Raw genomic sequence first — 17835 nt, forward strand, 5'->3', positions numbered from 1 at the left:
ACATAAGGGTGCATATGACTTTTCGAATTAGTGTTTTGGATTTCTACAGAAATGGCTCGGTCATAAGGCAGTTCCATTTTTAATATTTTGAGGAAACTTCATAATGTTTTCCACAGTGTCCACCCGTTTGCAATCCTACCAACAGTGCATGAGGTTTCACTTTTTTCTACATCCTTGCCCATACTTGTCGTTTGTTGATTTATTGATGACAGCCATTCCCACAGGTGTGAGGTGGCATCTCATTGTGGTTTTAACTTTCATTTTTCTGATGGTTAGTGACATTTAGAAACTTTTCATATATCTAATGGCCATCTGTTTGTCCTCTTTGGAGAAGTAGCTATTCAGGCCCCATTCCCATATTTTTTAATTGGATTGGATTTTTGTTTGTTTTTTGTTTGTTTGTTTGTTCTTGGAGTTGAGTTATATGAGTACTTTATAAATTTTGGATGTTAATCTTTTATCAGATATATCATTGACAAATATCTTCTCCTATTTAGTAGGTTGTCTTTAAGTTTTGTTGATGGTTTATTTTGCTGTACAAAAACTTTTTAGTTTGATATATCCCATTTGTTTTTGTTTTCTTGCCTGAGGAGATATATATAAAAAATATTACTAAGAAAAATATCAGAAAGTTTACTGCCTATGTGTTCTAAGAGTTTTATGCTTTCAAGTCTTATGTTTAAATCTTTAATTCATTTTAAATTTCTTCTTGTATATGGTATAAGAAAGTGGTCTGGTTTTATATTTTTGCATAAATCTAATATTTCCACCACCATTGATTGAATAGACTGTCTTTATCCCATTTTATGTTCTTGCCTCTTTTGTCATATATTAATTGATCTTTATAGTCATGGGCTCTCTTTTCTGTCCTATGGATTTCTATGTCTGATTTTATGCCAAGCTATTTTGATTATAGCCTTGTAATATAATTTGATATGAGGTAGCATGATAACTGCAACTTTGTTCTTCTTTCTCAAGATTACTATAGCTATTCAGGGTCTTTTGTGGTTCCATATAAATTTTTGGATTATTTGTTCTTATTCTGTGAAAAATACCATTCACATTTTGATAGGAATTGCATTGAATCTATAAATTGCTTTGGGTAGTTTAGACATTTTAACAAGGTTAATTCTTCCTATCCATGAGCATAGTATATGTTTCCATTTATTTGTATCTTCTTCAATGTCTCACAATTTTTTGAGTACAGGCTTTTTACCACCTTGGTTAAATTTATTTTTAGGCATTTTACTTTTATGATGCAATTGTAAATGGGATTATTCTTTTAATTTTTCTTCCTGACACTTTATTATTGGTGTATAAAAATGTAACTGATTTCTGAATATTAATTTTGTATCCTGCTACTTCATTGAATTTATTTACCAGTTCTAGTAGTTTTTTGGTGAACTCATCAGAGTTCTTTATAGGCAGTATATGTCTGACAGTTTTACTTCTTTCTTTCCAATTCAGTTGTCTTTTATTTCTTTTTTAATTTTTTTGTCTGATTTCTATGGCTAGGACTTCCAATGTTATGTTGAATAAAAGTGGTGAAAATGGACAACTTTGTCTTTTTCCTGATTTTAAAGAAAATGCTTTTAGCTTTTCTCTGTTGAGCATGTTGTTAGCTCTGAGTCTGTCGTCTATAGCCTTTATTATGTTGAGGTGTAGCCCCTCTGTTCCCACTTTGCTAAAAGTTTTTCTCATAAATCAATGCTGGATTTGTCAGATGCTTTTCTGCATCTATTGATATGATCATATGATTTTTATTCTTCATTTTATTTGTGTTGTATTATGTTAATTGATTTGTGGCTATTACACCAAATTTGCAAATAATAAATCCCACTTGATCATGGTGTATGATATTTTTATTAATGTATTGATGAATTCAGTTTGCTAATAATTTGTTGAGGATTTTTGCATCTACGTTCATCAGGAATATTGGCTGATAATTTTCTTTTTGTAATGTCTGTGACAGGTTTTGGAATTAAGATAATGCTGACCTTGTAAAATGAGTTTGGGAAACTTCTTTCCTCTAAAACTTTCAAGAATAGTTTGAGAAGGATAAGTGTTAATTCTCCTTTGAATGTTGGGTAAAATTCACCTGTGAAGTACCCAGTCAAAAACCTTTGCTTGTTGGGACATTTGATTACTAAATTGATTTTGTTGAATGTAATTGTCCTGTTTAGACTTTCTGGGATTTTTATGGGTTTTTTTTTTCCAGTCTTGGACAATTATATATTTTGAGAAATTTATCCATTTCTTCCAGATTTTCTAATTTGTTGGTATATAATTGTTTAAAGTATTTTCTTATAATTCTTTGTATTTCTATGGATCAATTGTTATTTCTTCATTTTCACTTCTGATTATATTTAATTGGATCCTCTTTTTTTTCTTAATTAGTCTGATTAAATGTTTATCATTCTTATCTTTTTAAAGAACCAGTTTTTAGTTTCATTGATCATTTCTATTTATTTTAATTGTTTTTTTTTTTTTTGCTATGATCTCTATTATTTCCTTTCTTCTACTTCCTTTGGGCTTTGTTTGTTATTCTTTTTTTAGTTCCTTTGAGTGTTAGGTTACATTGGGTCATATTTTTCTTGTTTCTTTAGATAGACCTGATTTGCTATGAATTTCCCTCTTCAGATTGCTTTCACTGTGTTCCATAGATTTGGGGTTGTGTTTTCATTTTCATTTGTCTCAAGATATCTTTTGATTTTTTCCCTTGATCTCATTGTTCACCCATTCATTGTTTAGTAAAATGTTACTTAGCCTCCTTTTGCTTGTTTTCCAGCTTATCTTTGTGATTGATTTCTAGTTTTATACCATTATGGTTGGAGAAGATGCTTGATATGATTTCAGTCTCCTTAAATTTGTTGAGATTTGTTTTATTTGTGTCTTAACATGTAGTCTGCCCTAGAAAGTATTCCATATGCACTCAAAAAGAATATATTCTGCTGCTTTGTGGTGAAATGCTCTGAAGATATCAGTTAAATCCATCTCATCTAGTGTGTCATTTAAGGCCACTGTTTCCTTGTTGATTTTCTGTCTGGAAGATTTGTTCTTTTATGTCCGTATTACTGTCAATTTCTTCTTTATATCCATCAAGATTTGCCTTATATATTTAGGTGCTCCTATTTTGGGTGTGTAAGTGTTTACAGGGTCATATCCTCTTGTTAGATTGCTCTTTTTATCATTATATAGTGTCCTTCTCTGTTTCTTACTATAGCCTTTGTTTTAAAGTTTATTTTGTCAGATAAAAGTATTACTACCCCAGCTTTTTTTTTCCTTTTCATTTGTATATTTTTTATGTCACTTTACTTTCAGTCCATATGTATCTTTCAATATGAAGTGGGTCTCTTGTAGACAGCATATACATAGGTCTATTATCTTATCCATTCAACTACCCTATGTCTTTTTTTTATTTTTATTTTTTTTCATTTTTCTGAAGCTGGAAACAGGGAGAGACAGACAGACTCCCGCATGCGCCCGACCGGGATCCCCCCGGCATGCCCACCATGGGGCGATGCTCTGCCCACCAGGGGGCGATGCTCTGCCCATCCTGGGCGTCGCCATGTTGCGACCAGAGCCACTCTAGCGCCTGAGGCAGAAGCCACAGAGCCATCCCCAGCGCCCGGGCCATCTTTGCTCCAGTGGAGCTTTGGCTGCGGGAGGGGAAGAGAGAGACAGAGAGGAAAGTGCGGCGGAGGGATGGAGAAGCAAATGGGTGCTTCTCCTGTGTGCCCTGGCCGGGAATCGAACCCGGGTCCTCTGCACACTAGGCCGACGCTCTACCGCTGAGCCAACCGGCCAGGGCTACCCTATGTCTTTTTATTGGAGCATTTAAATCATTTACATTTAAGGTGATTATTGATAAGTACAGTTATGTCTATTTTATTATTCATATTCATGTTCCTTCATTTTTTTCTTCTAAAAAGGTTCCTTTGAAATTACTTGTAATAGTGGTGATAAACTCCTTTAGCTTTTTGTTGTCTGAGAAGTATTTTTACTCTCCTTCAATGTTAACTGATAGCCTTGCTGGACAGAGCAGTCTTGGTTGTAGGTCCTTGCTTTTTATCATTTTGAATATTTTATGTCAATCACTTCTAGCGTTAAATGTTTCTGTTGAGAAATCAGCGGACAGTCTATGGGAGCTCCTTTGTAGGTAATTAACTATCTTTTTTTTGCTGCTTTTAATATTCTCTCTTTTGTCTTTAACCTTTGACATTTTAATTATGACGTAGCTTGGTTTAGGCCTCTTTGGGTTCATCTTGTTTGGGACTCTGTAACTCTTGAACTTGTATGCCTTTTTCCTTCACCAGGTTAGGGAAATTTTCTATTGTTTCTTCAAATACATTCTCAATTCCTTTTTCTCTCTTTTTCTTCTTTTGGTACCCCTATAATATGACTGTTGTTAGGCTTGATGTTGCCCTAGAGGTCCCTTAAACTGTCCTCATTTTTTAATGTTTTTGTTTTGTTTTGTTTTGTTTGGATTATGTGTTTTCTGCTATTTTTGTCTTCCAAATTGCTGATTTGATTCTCTGCTTTATCTAATCTGCTATTGATTCATTCTAGTGTATTCTTCATTTCAGATATTGTATCTTCATTTCTGACTTGTTCTTTATTTCTTTATGTTATTTTTTTATGCTTACTATCTCTTTGTTAATGGTTTCACTGAATTCATCTGTTCTTCTTCTAAGTTCCTTTAGCATCTTTATAATCAATGTTTTGAAACTCTGCCTCTGGTAAATTGCTTGCTTTCATTTTATTTAGTTTCTGGAGATTTCTCTTATTTTTTATTTGAGACATGTTTCTTTGTCTCTCCATTTTTTTCTGCCTCCTTGTGTTTGCTTCTATGTATTAGGTAGATCTACATTTCTCAGCCTTAGGTAATGGGTGTTCTGTGGGGCCCAGTAGCCCTGATCACCTGAGATGGGTGCTCTAGGAGTGTCCCTTTGTGGGTTGTGTGTGCTTTTCTATTGTTGTTGAGACTTGATTGCTGTAGAAACATCAGTGGGTAGGATTGACCCTCAGGATAGCTGGCAATGAAGGTTGGTTATGACAATAGAATCTGAGCTGCTGTTTATTGGCTGACTCCATGGTACAGGATTCTCCCCAGTGTTGTGTGGTGCCTGCTAAGACCTCCCTTTAGGTGTGCTGCTCTGTTGTGGTCTAAAGCTAGCCACCAGGTGTATTGTCTCTGGGGTTTCTTGGGAGGGACATCAGTACAGGTTAGTGTCAGATGCTTTCTATGACCAGCCAGAGGCTATCTTTAAGAGTTACAAACCAATTTGCCATTGATAACTCTCTCTGCTAGGCCTGGATATGTGTAGGAGAGTTCAAACTGTGAACTGAGGTGGGCTGCTACCAGTATGGGGCTTATGGCAGGTCAGCAAAGGACCCAACATACCCTGAGACCTACTGCCACCTGCTGGCTGCCTATAAGGCTCAGCTGCTAAAAGAGTCTTGTTCAGTACAACTGTGCAAGGCATAGTCTCAGGTAGTCACCAGAGTGGGATGAGTTGTGTTCACCAGATTAGTACCTGTGCTAGGCCTGAGGCCACTCAGCAAAAGTCTCAGGACACACTGTGGCCAGCCACCACCCACATAGGGCCTGAAGATCTTTGTGGTGGGGTAGGGAGTCAGCAGGCTGGGGCTAGTGGAGCTCACTACACTAATGCCGATACAGATTTGGTCATGAGCTGGGAGGGCTCAACACAGAGACAGTGGTGTCCATCCTTCCAGCCCTTTTCTTAAAGCTATACAATGGAGTTTCTCCCTGTATGTCTCTGGCATACCCCCATCCTCCTGAGCTTGACCAAAATTCCTTCAGAGTTTTTAAAGAAAGACTGCAATGCAGGCCCAGGCTTGTTGTTGCCAACTGAGCCTCAGGCTGTGTGTCAGTTGGTTAGGCCAGGTCTCAGGCAGTCACAGGGTGGAGCTAGTGAAGTTCATCAGGCTAATGTAGATTTAAATTTGGCTATATGGGAATAAGGCTCAACACAGGAAAGATAGAGTTCATCAGCTGTGTAAGAAAACTCAACCCAGGGACAATGACAGCCAACCATCCAGCCCTCATCCCAAAGTCACACAACTCAGTTTCTCCCTGTATTTCTCTGGAGCTCTCCAAGCCACTGTCTTTCCACCAGAGCCCAAGGTGAGTGCCTGTGAGTGACAGTTTTATGCCTTTTAGGAGGATGCCTATGTTTATGTTAGCTTTCTGCCTCACCCAGACAAACAGAAGCCCTGCATAATTTCACAGCCAACTGTTATGTGGAATCCTTTTTAGGCCTTGGAGCCCAGCGTGGGGCTGAAATCTCTCCTTCTTCAGGAGACATCTCTGGATTCTGAACTGCCACATGTGGGTGTGGGGGAAGCATGTTTTGCATCTCTGCCCCTCTTACCAGTCTCGAGGTGGCTTCTTCTTTATATTTTCAGTTGTAGGACTTCTGTCTAGCTAGACTTCAGGTGGCTATCCAGGTTGCTTGTTCTATAAGTTAGTTTTAATTTTGATGTAGTCATGGGAGAAGTGAATGCAATGTCCTCCTACTCTGTCATCTTGACCGGAACTCTAATAATGGCTCGTTCTAATGCCCAGTTTTTACTACATGCTAGAGCAGTGTCTCTCCTTACATTTACATTCCTTCAAATGAGTGTAATTTCCAATGGAATACACATAAGTAAAAGTTATTTTTTAAATGGTATTATGTATACCTTATTGCTGCCTTGGAATAGCAATTACTAGTATAAATCTAGCTCTTAATGGTTTGCCAAGCATTTTTACATATATTATTTTATGGTGTCATTTAAAAAGAAAGCACATGGAGTAAGTGACATTATTCTCTAGATTTGATCCAGGGAAGCCAAGACCAGCATACACTAAGGGACTAGTCTATCTTTATAGGCTAGAAGAGAAAATGTAAGATGTTCAAGTTCTAAACTCTTTCCCAATTACTCTGTTAAAAATCCTGTGCCCATTCCCATATGATAATCAAGGAGAGAAAGATTTATAATGTACTTGCTCAACAAAGTGATCAAATACATCATGTTTGGACCAGGGTTTCTACTCCCCTGCCTTAATGACATTTTGGGACAGAGGAGTTCTGGTTGTGGGGGCTGCACTGTAGGATGTGGAGCAGCATCCCTGGCCTCTACTCACTCGATGCCAATAGCATTTTCCAGTTGTGACAACCAAATATGTCTTCAGACATTGCCAGATATCCCACTGGGGACACTGTTTTAGGCATGTTTATTTTTTACACAATATCACTGTTTAGACATTTTTTTAAGACAGTGATCACAGTATGCAACATAATTATATGGTTAAGTTTGTTGATCTAAAAGTTTTATTCTGGCCTCATCACTTAAGTTCATTAACATCTTAATTTCTTCTGTAACATGAAAGTAAACTGCATAAGGCTAGTTAAGGGTTAAAGAGGTAAAGCATGTGAGCATGGAGCTTTGGCAACTGACTTTTAGTACATGCCTACACTATTACTTAAGGTTATTTTTCCTGCCTATTCTGTAAGCCTGGGACATCTAAGTTTCCGTAGATTTCTTTGCACAATACCGACCACAAACCAGGCCCAGCCGTTTTGTATTTGAATGAAAGGCCCTTCAGGATCTCACCTCCAATTGCTTCCCAGCCTTGTCTTCACTGCCCCTCCTTCCCAGGCAGCCCCCCCCCCCGGCCCTTCCTGGTTCACAGACTCACCGGGCTGTGCTGAACACCACTGCTTTCTCACATCGGCCCCTCTTGGCTGGTATCTGTCTTTTCCAGAACATTTTGTCTTATAACCCACTCCTTATCCTTAAGGGTTAAGACCTTATGTGAGGAAACTATATCATAAACTGGGTCCTGGCCCAAAGGAAAAGGACATTTTATTACCTCCAGGCCTCCCGCTCTTTTTTGTGAAGTCCATCTCCATGGGCTGTAAAAAGTCCAAATAGAATGTCTAGGTGACACAAAACTATTTTAGTAAAAGAGACTTGGGGGGTGCTTTAGCATCTACCATGTGAAATATAGCATAACTGTTGCCATGGCCAAGTTCAAGGGGAATGCAATTAGAATAAGCCAGAAGTGAACTGCCTGCACACACAATTCGCTTCAGCCCCATCCTGGAAGGCTGGGCTAGGCTAGGAGACAATTCAGACATTAGCGGACTGTTGTGTTTGCTCTTATCTGCCCCTCTGATCCCTCTCGCCCCTTTCACTCTGTCCCAGAGTAGTTCCCCCTCCCCCACCCCACTATCACAGGGTTTCACTGCACCCAGTGAGGATGGGGCACGGTGGCTCCCGGCATGATTCTTTTGTACTATGGGGAATGTTCTTGTCCGCATAGTGGGGGAGGAGGGCAGATAACAATAAATAATAATAAAAACAATTGAAGAGAATTTCAGATAGTCATTAAGTATCGTGGCCAAAGTAGAACATGAAGGTAGAAATGACTTGAGGGGTGGAGCTTCTTTGGCTAAAAGGTACCAGGAGATCCCCTTGGGGACCTTTGAATGAGACCGGAGACCGAATAAAGACAAGACAAGACAGCACTGTGCAAGACCTGAGGCATAAGGCTGCCTGGAAGTACCAAGATGTTGAGGTGGGAACAGAGAGGGAGCAGCTCTGTTGGTGCAAGAGGCCCAGAGTGGTTATTAGATGCTTTTAGAGAGGCAAGAGTCCCATCTGTGGGAATTCATAAGCATGTGAGGAGTTGGATAGTTCTCTAAGTGCAGTGGGTTGCCAGCGGAGGGCTTAAGGGATAGAGTGATCCCTTGGATGCAGAGACTGCTCGGTTGGCAGCATGGAGTGTGACTGTGTGTGTGTGTGTGTGTGTGTGGCAACTTAGTAATGACCAACTGGCAACAATCTTTGCTTTTCCAACAATCACCAGTAGAACTGAGGAAACTTCCTGCCAAGACACTTCTCCTCATTCACTCCTTCATGCCTTCACTCTTTCACAATACATTTATGTAGTATTCATTTTGTACCAGAGGGTGTTGAAAGCGCCAGGTAACAGAGATGACCAAAGAGTTGTGGCCCCGGCCGCGCAGAGCTTTCTGTAGTGGAGAGAGGAATGATAATCGGCCATGGTCCCATTACCACCCCATACTATGTGGATGGGAGTCAGGATGGGCTGTGCCCGAAGGTTCTTCCTTTCTGGAGAACCCAAGGCTCTGGGTTGGAGGGAGAGGCCCCTGGGCCAGGACCAGTCATGGCAGAACGAACGGAGGCCAGAGAGAGCACTTGCCTGCCAGCCATCCGCCAGGGGTGCCGACACAGAGAGCCAGGGGACGTGGTGTCACACAGGGCTGAGGTGGAGATGGCAGGGCTCGCAAAGGTCTCTCAGGCCATGGGAATATCCTGGTCTTTATCCCAAGGGCAGTGAGAACCACTGAAGGGTTTTTAGAAGAAAGTGGCACAATTGAGTTTGTGTTTTTTCATGTTTTGATGACTTCAGTAGGAAGAGTGGTGAGGTGGGAGGTGATTGGCATGGTTGGCAGAGTGAAGGCAAGAAATCATGTCTGGGAGGAGGGGATGGAGGGGACTGCTGTTTGGGAGCCCAGAGGTTTCAGGGGGATGCTGCCAGTAGCCTTTCTTCTGACCTGTGATTGAGAACCCCTTCCTCTGATTCTTTGGCGTGTCCATCTGTGCTGTTTTGGGCTGTGTGTGTGTGTGTGTGTGTGTGTGTGTGTGTGTGTGTGTGTGCATCTACGCAAGTGCATTTTCATGCTTGTGAACAGGGAGTCCCTAGGACTGTCCCCCTAGAGGTCATATTCCAAAGATGTGCTTTATGAATGCCATGTCCGCCTATAGAACAGTTACCATCTAGTTAATAACAGGCTGAAATGAATTCTTCACTAATCACCTTCAACAGAACAAGCTTGTCTGACTTCATCCTACCCACTCAGTGTCTTTCCATGGCACTTCTAATTCTAATTTACAGGCATTCTGTGGACTTCTTAGTTAATTTGTATGAAGAATATAATTTTAGGAGGCCGCGATTAAAAGAAGAGGGACTGCTATCTCAATGTTGCAGAAGTAGTTTAGAATCATGCAACAAAAGTAAATTAAATTAAAAAGAAAAATAGGCTTCCCGTGTTTTCATCCATAATTGTTTTCTATTGTGATCACATGGCCAAGAAAAAGTCAGCAGTTTGTCCATTATCAGCAATCACTTAATTATGCTTGTTAACAAATGTGTTACTGTACTCTATATGTCTGTTGGAAAACGTGTGTGTGCCTAAAATTTTAGGTAAATTTAGTAAGTATTAATGCATACTAAATTGAATGCTTTAATCTTTCCAATCAAGACTAAGCCAGTTCAAAAGGAATCCTTTTTCGTAGTGTCTCCAGTAGCTGTAGGGAAATACCAGCATGTAAGGTTTGCTTGACAATTCTACCAGTTATGATAAAGGAAAGATAAAGAGAACAGGTTAGAATCTATGAGGAAACTTTTAACCTTTGTCTGGTCCTTTCTGTCTCTCATTTTTCATGACTCATTCTCGGATGACAGCCCTGGCCTGGCTTCAGTAGGATATATGCTTTTGAGTTGTTTCTCCAGGAGTAGAGTGGTTGTTGCAAAGCCTTCTCATTTCTCTTCCTTGCCATCCTTCAGATAAATAGTCTGCTTTTGTGGCTCGTGGGGTCAAGTTTTTATCTGTGGTATCAGATGTTGCATTTTTATTTCTCTGTTAAGAATTGGCTTCCTGTTACGTGAGTATAATTCAAACAGTTGGCTCTTTCAGTTCGATATTGTAACTGGTTGAACTGATTGACCATAAAAAATATTTGTGTAATGGTACAATCCACCTTCTGTTTTAAAATGGATACAAATATCTTAGAGCATGGGTCGGGAACCTTTTTGGCTGAGAGAGTCATGAATGCCACATATTTTAAAATGTAATTCCGTGAGAGCCATACAATATATTTAACACTAAATACAAGTAAATGTGTGCATTTTATGTAAGACCAACACTTTTAAAGTTCAATAAGTCTCTAAATTCTTTTTAATAACGTTGTTATGTTGTTGCTAACCAATGATGAATAAAGTACTTCTTACCATTAATGCAACTTCTGGTGCTACATGGTTTTGCTGATGGCTTTGTAGTCTGGTTGATACGTGGTGAGGTTAAGCTTCATGCAGGCGTTGAGACTTCCATCCGTTAAACATGATCATAGGTTGGTCTTAATGTTCTTTAAATGTGAGAAAGACTGCTCACGTGCATACGTAGAACCAAACATTGTCAGTACAGCAATACTCACACGCTGCAGTGTGTGGTATGTGATGGGAAGCGTGTTCAATGTTTTGACAATCAGCTGGTCCACGGGTTGAAGTTTTTTCATTTCTCCCACCTGTGTTTGCTCGCCAACTCTGCTTGCTGTCGTGTAAGTCTTTACAAATCTTCATTCAGTGACTTGAACTTATTCACCCACATGTCTGAGGCTTTCAGGTCAGCAGCTTGTAGCTCAAAATCTCTGATGGAGACACCGGGGATGTAACTCAGGTCAGCGCTATTCACTGCACACTTGTGTGGATGAGTGATGAACTTAAAAAGTCAAGTGTGCTCACGAAATTCTCCAAAGCATGCTTTGAATGACTGCAGGAGATTAGGTGTGAAGCCCTCTAGCTGCTGGAGATCAAGATGTTGAGCAGGGTCACTTGCTCTACATGGATCTTTAAACTCTCCCAGTTTTTCAAAGTGTAGTAAACGACCTGTTTCAATGTTGGTGATGAAGAGTTCCAGCTTGTTTTCAAATGCAAACACTACTTGTTGAAGGGATAAGACTGTATTTCCAATGCCTTCCATTTTCACAGGAGCTGGTTCAGATGTTTAGTGGTGTCCACGAGATAGTAAAACTTCAGGAGCCACTCAGTGTTAGCTAACTCAGGATGCTCGACATTTTTCATATCAAGAAAAGTCTGGATTTCGCTCAGACAAACCCGCTAAATGGCTGAGCACCTTCTCTCTTGACAACCAACACACATTGCTGTGCAGAAGCAGACCAGGATAATTATTCCCAACTTCATCCAGCAGTGTTTTAAACTGGCGATCATTTAAAGCTCGGGCAACAATAAAGTTGACCACCTGAATAACCAGCGACATTACCTCACCAAGCTGCTTGCCACACATCTGAGCACAAAGTGCCTCCTGATGTAGGATGCAGTGAAAACTTAGGATGGATCTCTTTTCATGTTCAAGAAGAAGTGCTACGAATCCTCTGTTTTTCCCCAGCATGCACGGAGTACAATCAGTACACACCAAAATAAGTTTATCCATCAGTAGATTTTTTTCTCTAGTGAACTCAGTGAAAGACTGGAATAAATCCTCCCCACTTGTTGTCTCTTTCATAGGCAAAACAGCAAGACTTTCCTCACATAGTGTGTCACCGACAGCATACCTTGCAATCACGCTGAACTGGGAAAAATGGCTTACGTCTGTTGACTCATCCAAAGCAAGAGAAAAGAATGGTGCTGCATTTATGTCCTTTACTTCTGTTGCCTCAATTTGATTTGCCATCATGTTGTTACGATCATGAACAGTTCTTGCCGACAGAGGCATGTCTTTTATTCATTTGATTATCTTGTCTTTATCCGAAAAGTTGTCAAAAAGTTCATTAGCAACATCAAGCATGAATGTTTTGGCATACTCCCCATCTGTGAATGGCTTTCCGTTTCTCACAATTGCTAAAGCACCAGTAAAGCTAGCTGAATTCTAGTCACCTTGTTGGGTCCAAACACAGAGTTGCTGCTGACTAGCTTGCATTCTGCACAGTAGCTCTTGACATGCTTTCTTCCTGCTGTCCTCCTCTGGATATTTCGATGCAAATGTAGTATGGCATGTGTGAAGTGCCGCTTTATATTTGACCATTTCATCGATGCAATTTTATCATTGTATATGAGACACACTGCAGAACCTGCTCTCTCCACAAAGGCAAATTCCTCTGTCCATTCCTGCTGAAAAGTACGATACTCCTCATCTTTTTTTCTTTTAGCCATCTTCTTCGTCAAAAGGGTTTCTGCAATTAGCTAGCTGACTACTTAATTAAAAGGAGGGAAGTTTACTTCCTGACTTCACAATGACCCGTGTACATTACACATTATCCCATAAAAATTTGGTGTTGTCCTGGAGGACAGCTGTGATTGGCTCCAGCCACCCGCAACCATGAACATGAGCAGTAAGAAATTAATGGATTGTAATACATGAGAATGTTTTATATTTTTAATGTTATTATTTTTTTTATTAAAGATTTGTCTGCGAGCCAGATGCAGCCATCAAAAGAGCCACATCTGGCTCACAAGCCATAGGTTCCCGATCCCTGTCTTAGAGCATATTTCTTAAAATTAAATAAACAACAAACTTATTGGAGTATCTGAGATATAAAAAGGATACAAGAAAAGAATATGTAATGCATTAAATTTATTAAAATTGTGTGAATAATCCCACCTCTTTAAATAAATAATTTTCTTTTATAAAATCTAATTGATATACTTTTATCCACAGAGAATCATTTAAGGACTCTGTCTATTTTTAAAGAAGACAGTATGATAATAACAATAACAACCATAAACAATAACAATGACATTAACTGCCATTGTGACATTTTTGGATTGAACACATTCAGTTATATTTTCTCTTGTCTGATAATTTAGCTACATACTCTACCTGAATAAGACCGTTAAAATGATATTTTAGAGAATAAATGTGACTTTATAAAATATCCTTTTAAGACCAAGTGAAAAATGTATATATTAATAAAATCAGGTGCCATTTTAAGTCATCTTTTTTTCATAACCTTCATAAACATGTAACTTGAGTTGATAGAGTTAAGGTAATATGTGTATACACACACACATACTTACAAATCATTTTCGTAAAGAATCCTTTTTAAGTGGGTTCATGTGTAAGAAAACCAGAATGATCATTTGTGAACTATTCTCATGTAAAGGTAACTGCATGTAGACAGTGTGGCAGGATTTCTGTCTCATGTTCTCCCACCTTCATTTTGTTCAGAGAATTTGGATGGAGAGACCCGGAACTGCCTGAAGTAATTCAGATGTTGCAACATCAGTTTCCTTCGGTCCAGTCCAATGCCGCAGCCTATTTACAGCACCTCTGCTTTGGAGACAATAAAATTAAAGCCGAGGTAAGCACTCCTGGATTCTTTAGTGACCAGTGCCAAGTTCATCATCTCTGAGGTTTTTAGAGTTATGTTAAATGGGGAAGTAAATGTAACAACTAAAGTTTGAAAATTTTGATCCATACGTAAGACTGAAACATGGTGCTTTCTAATTAATTGGCATTCCTGTCATACGTATTAATATTTAAATGCTGGGTAATAGAGGACCAAGGATATGTGCACTCATATTGAGAGACAAGATTGTCAACTGCTGTGCTTTGGGTGTGATTTGCCTTTCTCTTTCCAATTTTATATCAGCAGTGGTTTCTGCTTCTAAATCCTAACGAAATGCAAAGCATCCTATGTTGGCTCCTCAATCCATGTTATCATCTGTTCTTCCTGGAAAACTCATTGATAGGATGGGAATTTTAGGCAATAAACCAGCTTTGTGTTATAACCAAGAATTTTAAGCAATTTAAAAGTACCAGCTATAATACAGATATGTGTCCCATTAAAGAAACTATTGTCTATGTCCATCATGTAAACAATCGTTAACATGCCTTGTGTTTTAGAAATAGGTTCAAATGCATAAATTATGGTGTGTGATAGTCCTGTGAAATCACAGTGGTCAGCACAGCTCACTCTGATTTTTAGAGATGAGGAGCAGGCATTAGCATATAAGCAGCTGAGTAATCATTAAAAAAAATATTTTATAAGTTATATTTTATGTTACGGATTTTATAAGTTATGAGTGTAATTGCTTTTATTCATAGTATGTAAGCAGTTTTGAGAATTAGCCTAAATTAGTTTGAGTGGAAAAAGATTTGAAGATATATTTGCAGTTTAGTATAGATTTTGCTTGCTTACATTGGGTGTACATAGCCTAGCAGCTTTTATTACTTCTCTGTCTCTTCCACTGAGACTCAAAGGACTTGATCCATGAGCTTTATTCTCAGAAGAGCCATATTTCTTTGTGGAATAAATACAGAACAGTGGTTCTCAACAGGTGTGCTCTTGCTCAAGGGACATTTGACAACATGTAGAGATAGTTTTTTTATTATCACAATTGGAGGGTTGTGGTTGTGTCATCAGAATCTCATGGGTAATGGTCAGAGATGCTGCAAGAGTCTTATAATATGCAGGACAGCCTCCACCACCGAGAATTATCCAGCCCCAAATGCCAGTAGTACCAAAGTTGAGATAAAGAAAAATATTGTGCCTGACCAGGTGGTGACACAGTAGATAGAGTGTCAACCTAGGATGCAAAGGACCCAAATTTGAAACCCCAAGGTCTCTGGCTTGAGCATGGGCTCACCAGCCTAAGTGTGGGGTCGCTGGCTTGAGTGTGGGATCATAGACATGACTTTGTGGATGCTAGCTTGAAGCCCATGGTTGCTGCCTTGAGCAAGGGGTCACTGGCTTGGGTGCAGCACCCCAGTCAAGGCACATATGAGAAACAATCAATTAAAAACTAAGATGCCGCAACGAAGAATTAATGTTTCTCATCTCTCTCCCTTCCTGTCTGTCTGTTCCTATCTGTTCTTTCCTCTGTCTCTCTTGCTAAAAAGAAAAAAAAAATATTGTCCATCTAAGATAAATTTATAATGTTAAAACATGCTACCTATTAAAAGGACCTAAAAATGAATTGTTTATGTGGTTCCTGTCCCAAATGGTCATTTTCTTAATCACTCTCTGTTTTTAATAGAAAACTATATGTCTGTTCAAAATGAAGGACAGATTTCTGCTTAAGGGACCACATACCATCATTTTTTTTGAAGATTACAACTTTGAGGGTTGCTTAAGGTCACAAAAGCATTTTATTCCATTGCTGGTGTAAAGTTGGTTCAAAGTGTGTTACCCCCTACAAAAGTGGGGTGCCCTCCATCTTGAAATTTGGTTCCGATGACAAGACTAGTGACAGGAGCCCTGGCTGGTTGGCTCAGCGGTAGAGCGTCGGCCTGGTGTGCGGGGGACCCGGGTTCGATTCCCGGCCAGGGCACATAGGAGAAGCGCCCATTTGCTTCTCCACCCCACCCTCCTTCCTCTCTGTCTCTCTCTTCCCCTCCCGCAGCCAAGGCTCCACTGGAGCAAAGATGGCCAGGGCGCTGGGGATGGCTCCTTGGCCTCTGCCCCAGGCGCTAGAGTGGCTCTGGTCACGGCAGAGCGACGCCCCGGAGGGGCAGAGCATCGCCCCCTGGTGGGCAGAGCGTCGCCTCTGTTGGGCGTGCCGGGTGGATCCCGGTCGGGCGCATGCGGGAGTCTGTCTGACTGTCTCTCCCCGTTTCCAGCTTCAGAAAAATACAAAAAAAAAAAAAAAGACTAGTGACAGGGCACACATACCAAGAGGGTCTGAAAGGGGGGGCTGCTCCCATAATGAGGCTCGATGGGGCGAGCAGCGTGGCTCCCAAGCAGGACCAAACATGGCTTGAGAGACCAGGAAAAGAGGCTGACTCAGGATATCAGGATAGTTATGGGGGTGGTGGGTAGCGAACAGGGCGAGGTTCCTACAGGCGGACAGGGACTGTGGGGTTTGAAGTCCCTGCTGATGCCACAGGAGAAAACAGTCAATCTTTCTTATCAGCTTGCTCAGATATGGACAGAGAGGAAGGAGGAGAGTGAGGCTTAATAAGAGCTGTCAGAAACCAAACATCAAAAAATGGGGTCTGACTCTTTATTACAAGGAGTCAAGCAGTCAGACCCATGGCCTGGAGAAGTACAGAGTCACTGCCTGACTGGCCCTGCTGCATGACCCAGGGAATGGCCTTGAAGCCGCTCCAGTGCTGTGGAGGCTGAGAGCTGGCTGTAGACTTGTGCGTGGCCACATAGGTGCACCCCCAGTGCCCTGGGGAAGCAAGCGGTGGGGCAGTGAAGCAGTGCCCAGCACACATACAGTGTCAGGCAGACGCGTCTTCCGGGGACACGTCTCTGCTCAGCAGCTGTCTCCTTAAACAAGCTGTCTCAGACACTAAACCAGTAGGAAAACCTAGGGACAGGGCTTTGGTTTGCTGATTTATAGAGGTAAGTTCTCACCTTTCTATAAGATCAAGCATCGTTTTGAACAAAAGTGGATTTCTAGACTTCATTATGTGAAAACTGTATAAAGTAGTATAATAAGGAATGAGAGAGGCATCATGCGTGACCTCGCAAACCTCTTTCTTTTTTGTCTTTAAAAGAGAGCTGCTGATACCTCCAGGGTAGAGTCTCCGTAGGGACTAAGTGACTTAATGTATGGAAACTGCTCAGTGGTGACATAGTCATTCATTTGTGTTCTTTTCTGGCCAGGAACACAGTGAAAGCACCTCAGTTGCTATTTTATCTGATGTGTGTGTGTGAATTTATCCATGTGGACATGTGCTTAGCTTTCTGTTTTGCTGTGCATGCCCTCGAGGGTGCCTATATTACCTCTCACTGCTTGGAAATTCTTCCAACAGCTGGCACTTAAAGCAGTGGTTCAAATTATGGGTGTCAGTCATCAGCGCCACCTCCTCAAGGCTCCAGACACTGCCAGGACCTCATGATAACATGTCCCTGGCACCTGGGAGTCTAGGGTGAGAAGAAAGGAAAGGGTGATGTAGCGAGCATCCTGATACCAAGTTGGCATAATGAGATCAAAGTTCATAAACTCCAAAGGAACAGGGAAAGTGCAAAAAGCCTAAATAAAACACAGAATAGGCCATCTGGAGTTTCCTTTTCCCTGCGGTCACAAAGAGAATGCACATGTGTTGT

The 17835-nt window shown here is 40.5% G+C and overlaps 1 protein-coding gene across 8 annotated transcripts in view; it reads left to right on the forward strand.

Moving 5' to 3' along the window:
- Positions 1 to 17835, forward strand: part of CTNND2 (catenin delta 2) — a 944271-nt gene that overhangs the window by 666972 nt on the left and 259464 nt on the right. For all 8 annotated transcript variants that reach the window (XM_066374395.1, XM_066374422.1, XM_066374405.1 and 5 more), the window contains one exon: positions 14004 to 14136. In XM_066374395.1, the coding sequence (XP_066230492.1) occupies positions 14004 to 14136 (133 nt within the window). The remainder of the gene's footprint in view (positions 1 to 14003; positions 14137 to 17835) is intronic.

Source organism: Saccopteryx leptura, chromosome 1 (assembly GCF_036850995.1).
Source record: "Saccopteryx leptura isolate mSacLep1 chromosome 1, mSacLep1_pri_phased_curated, whole genome shotgun sequence".
NCBI lineage: Eukaryota > Metazoa > Chordata > Mammalia > Chiroptera > Emballonuridae > Saccopteryx > Saccopteryx leptura.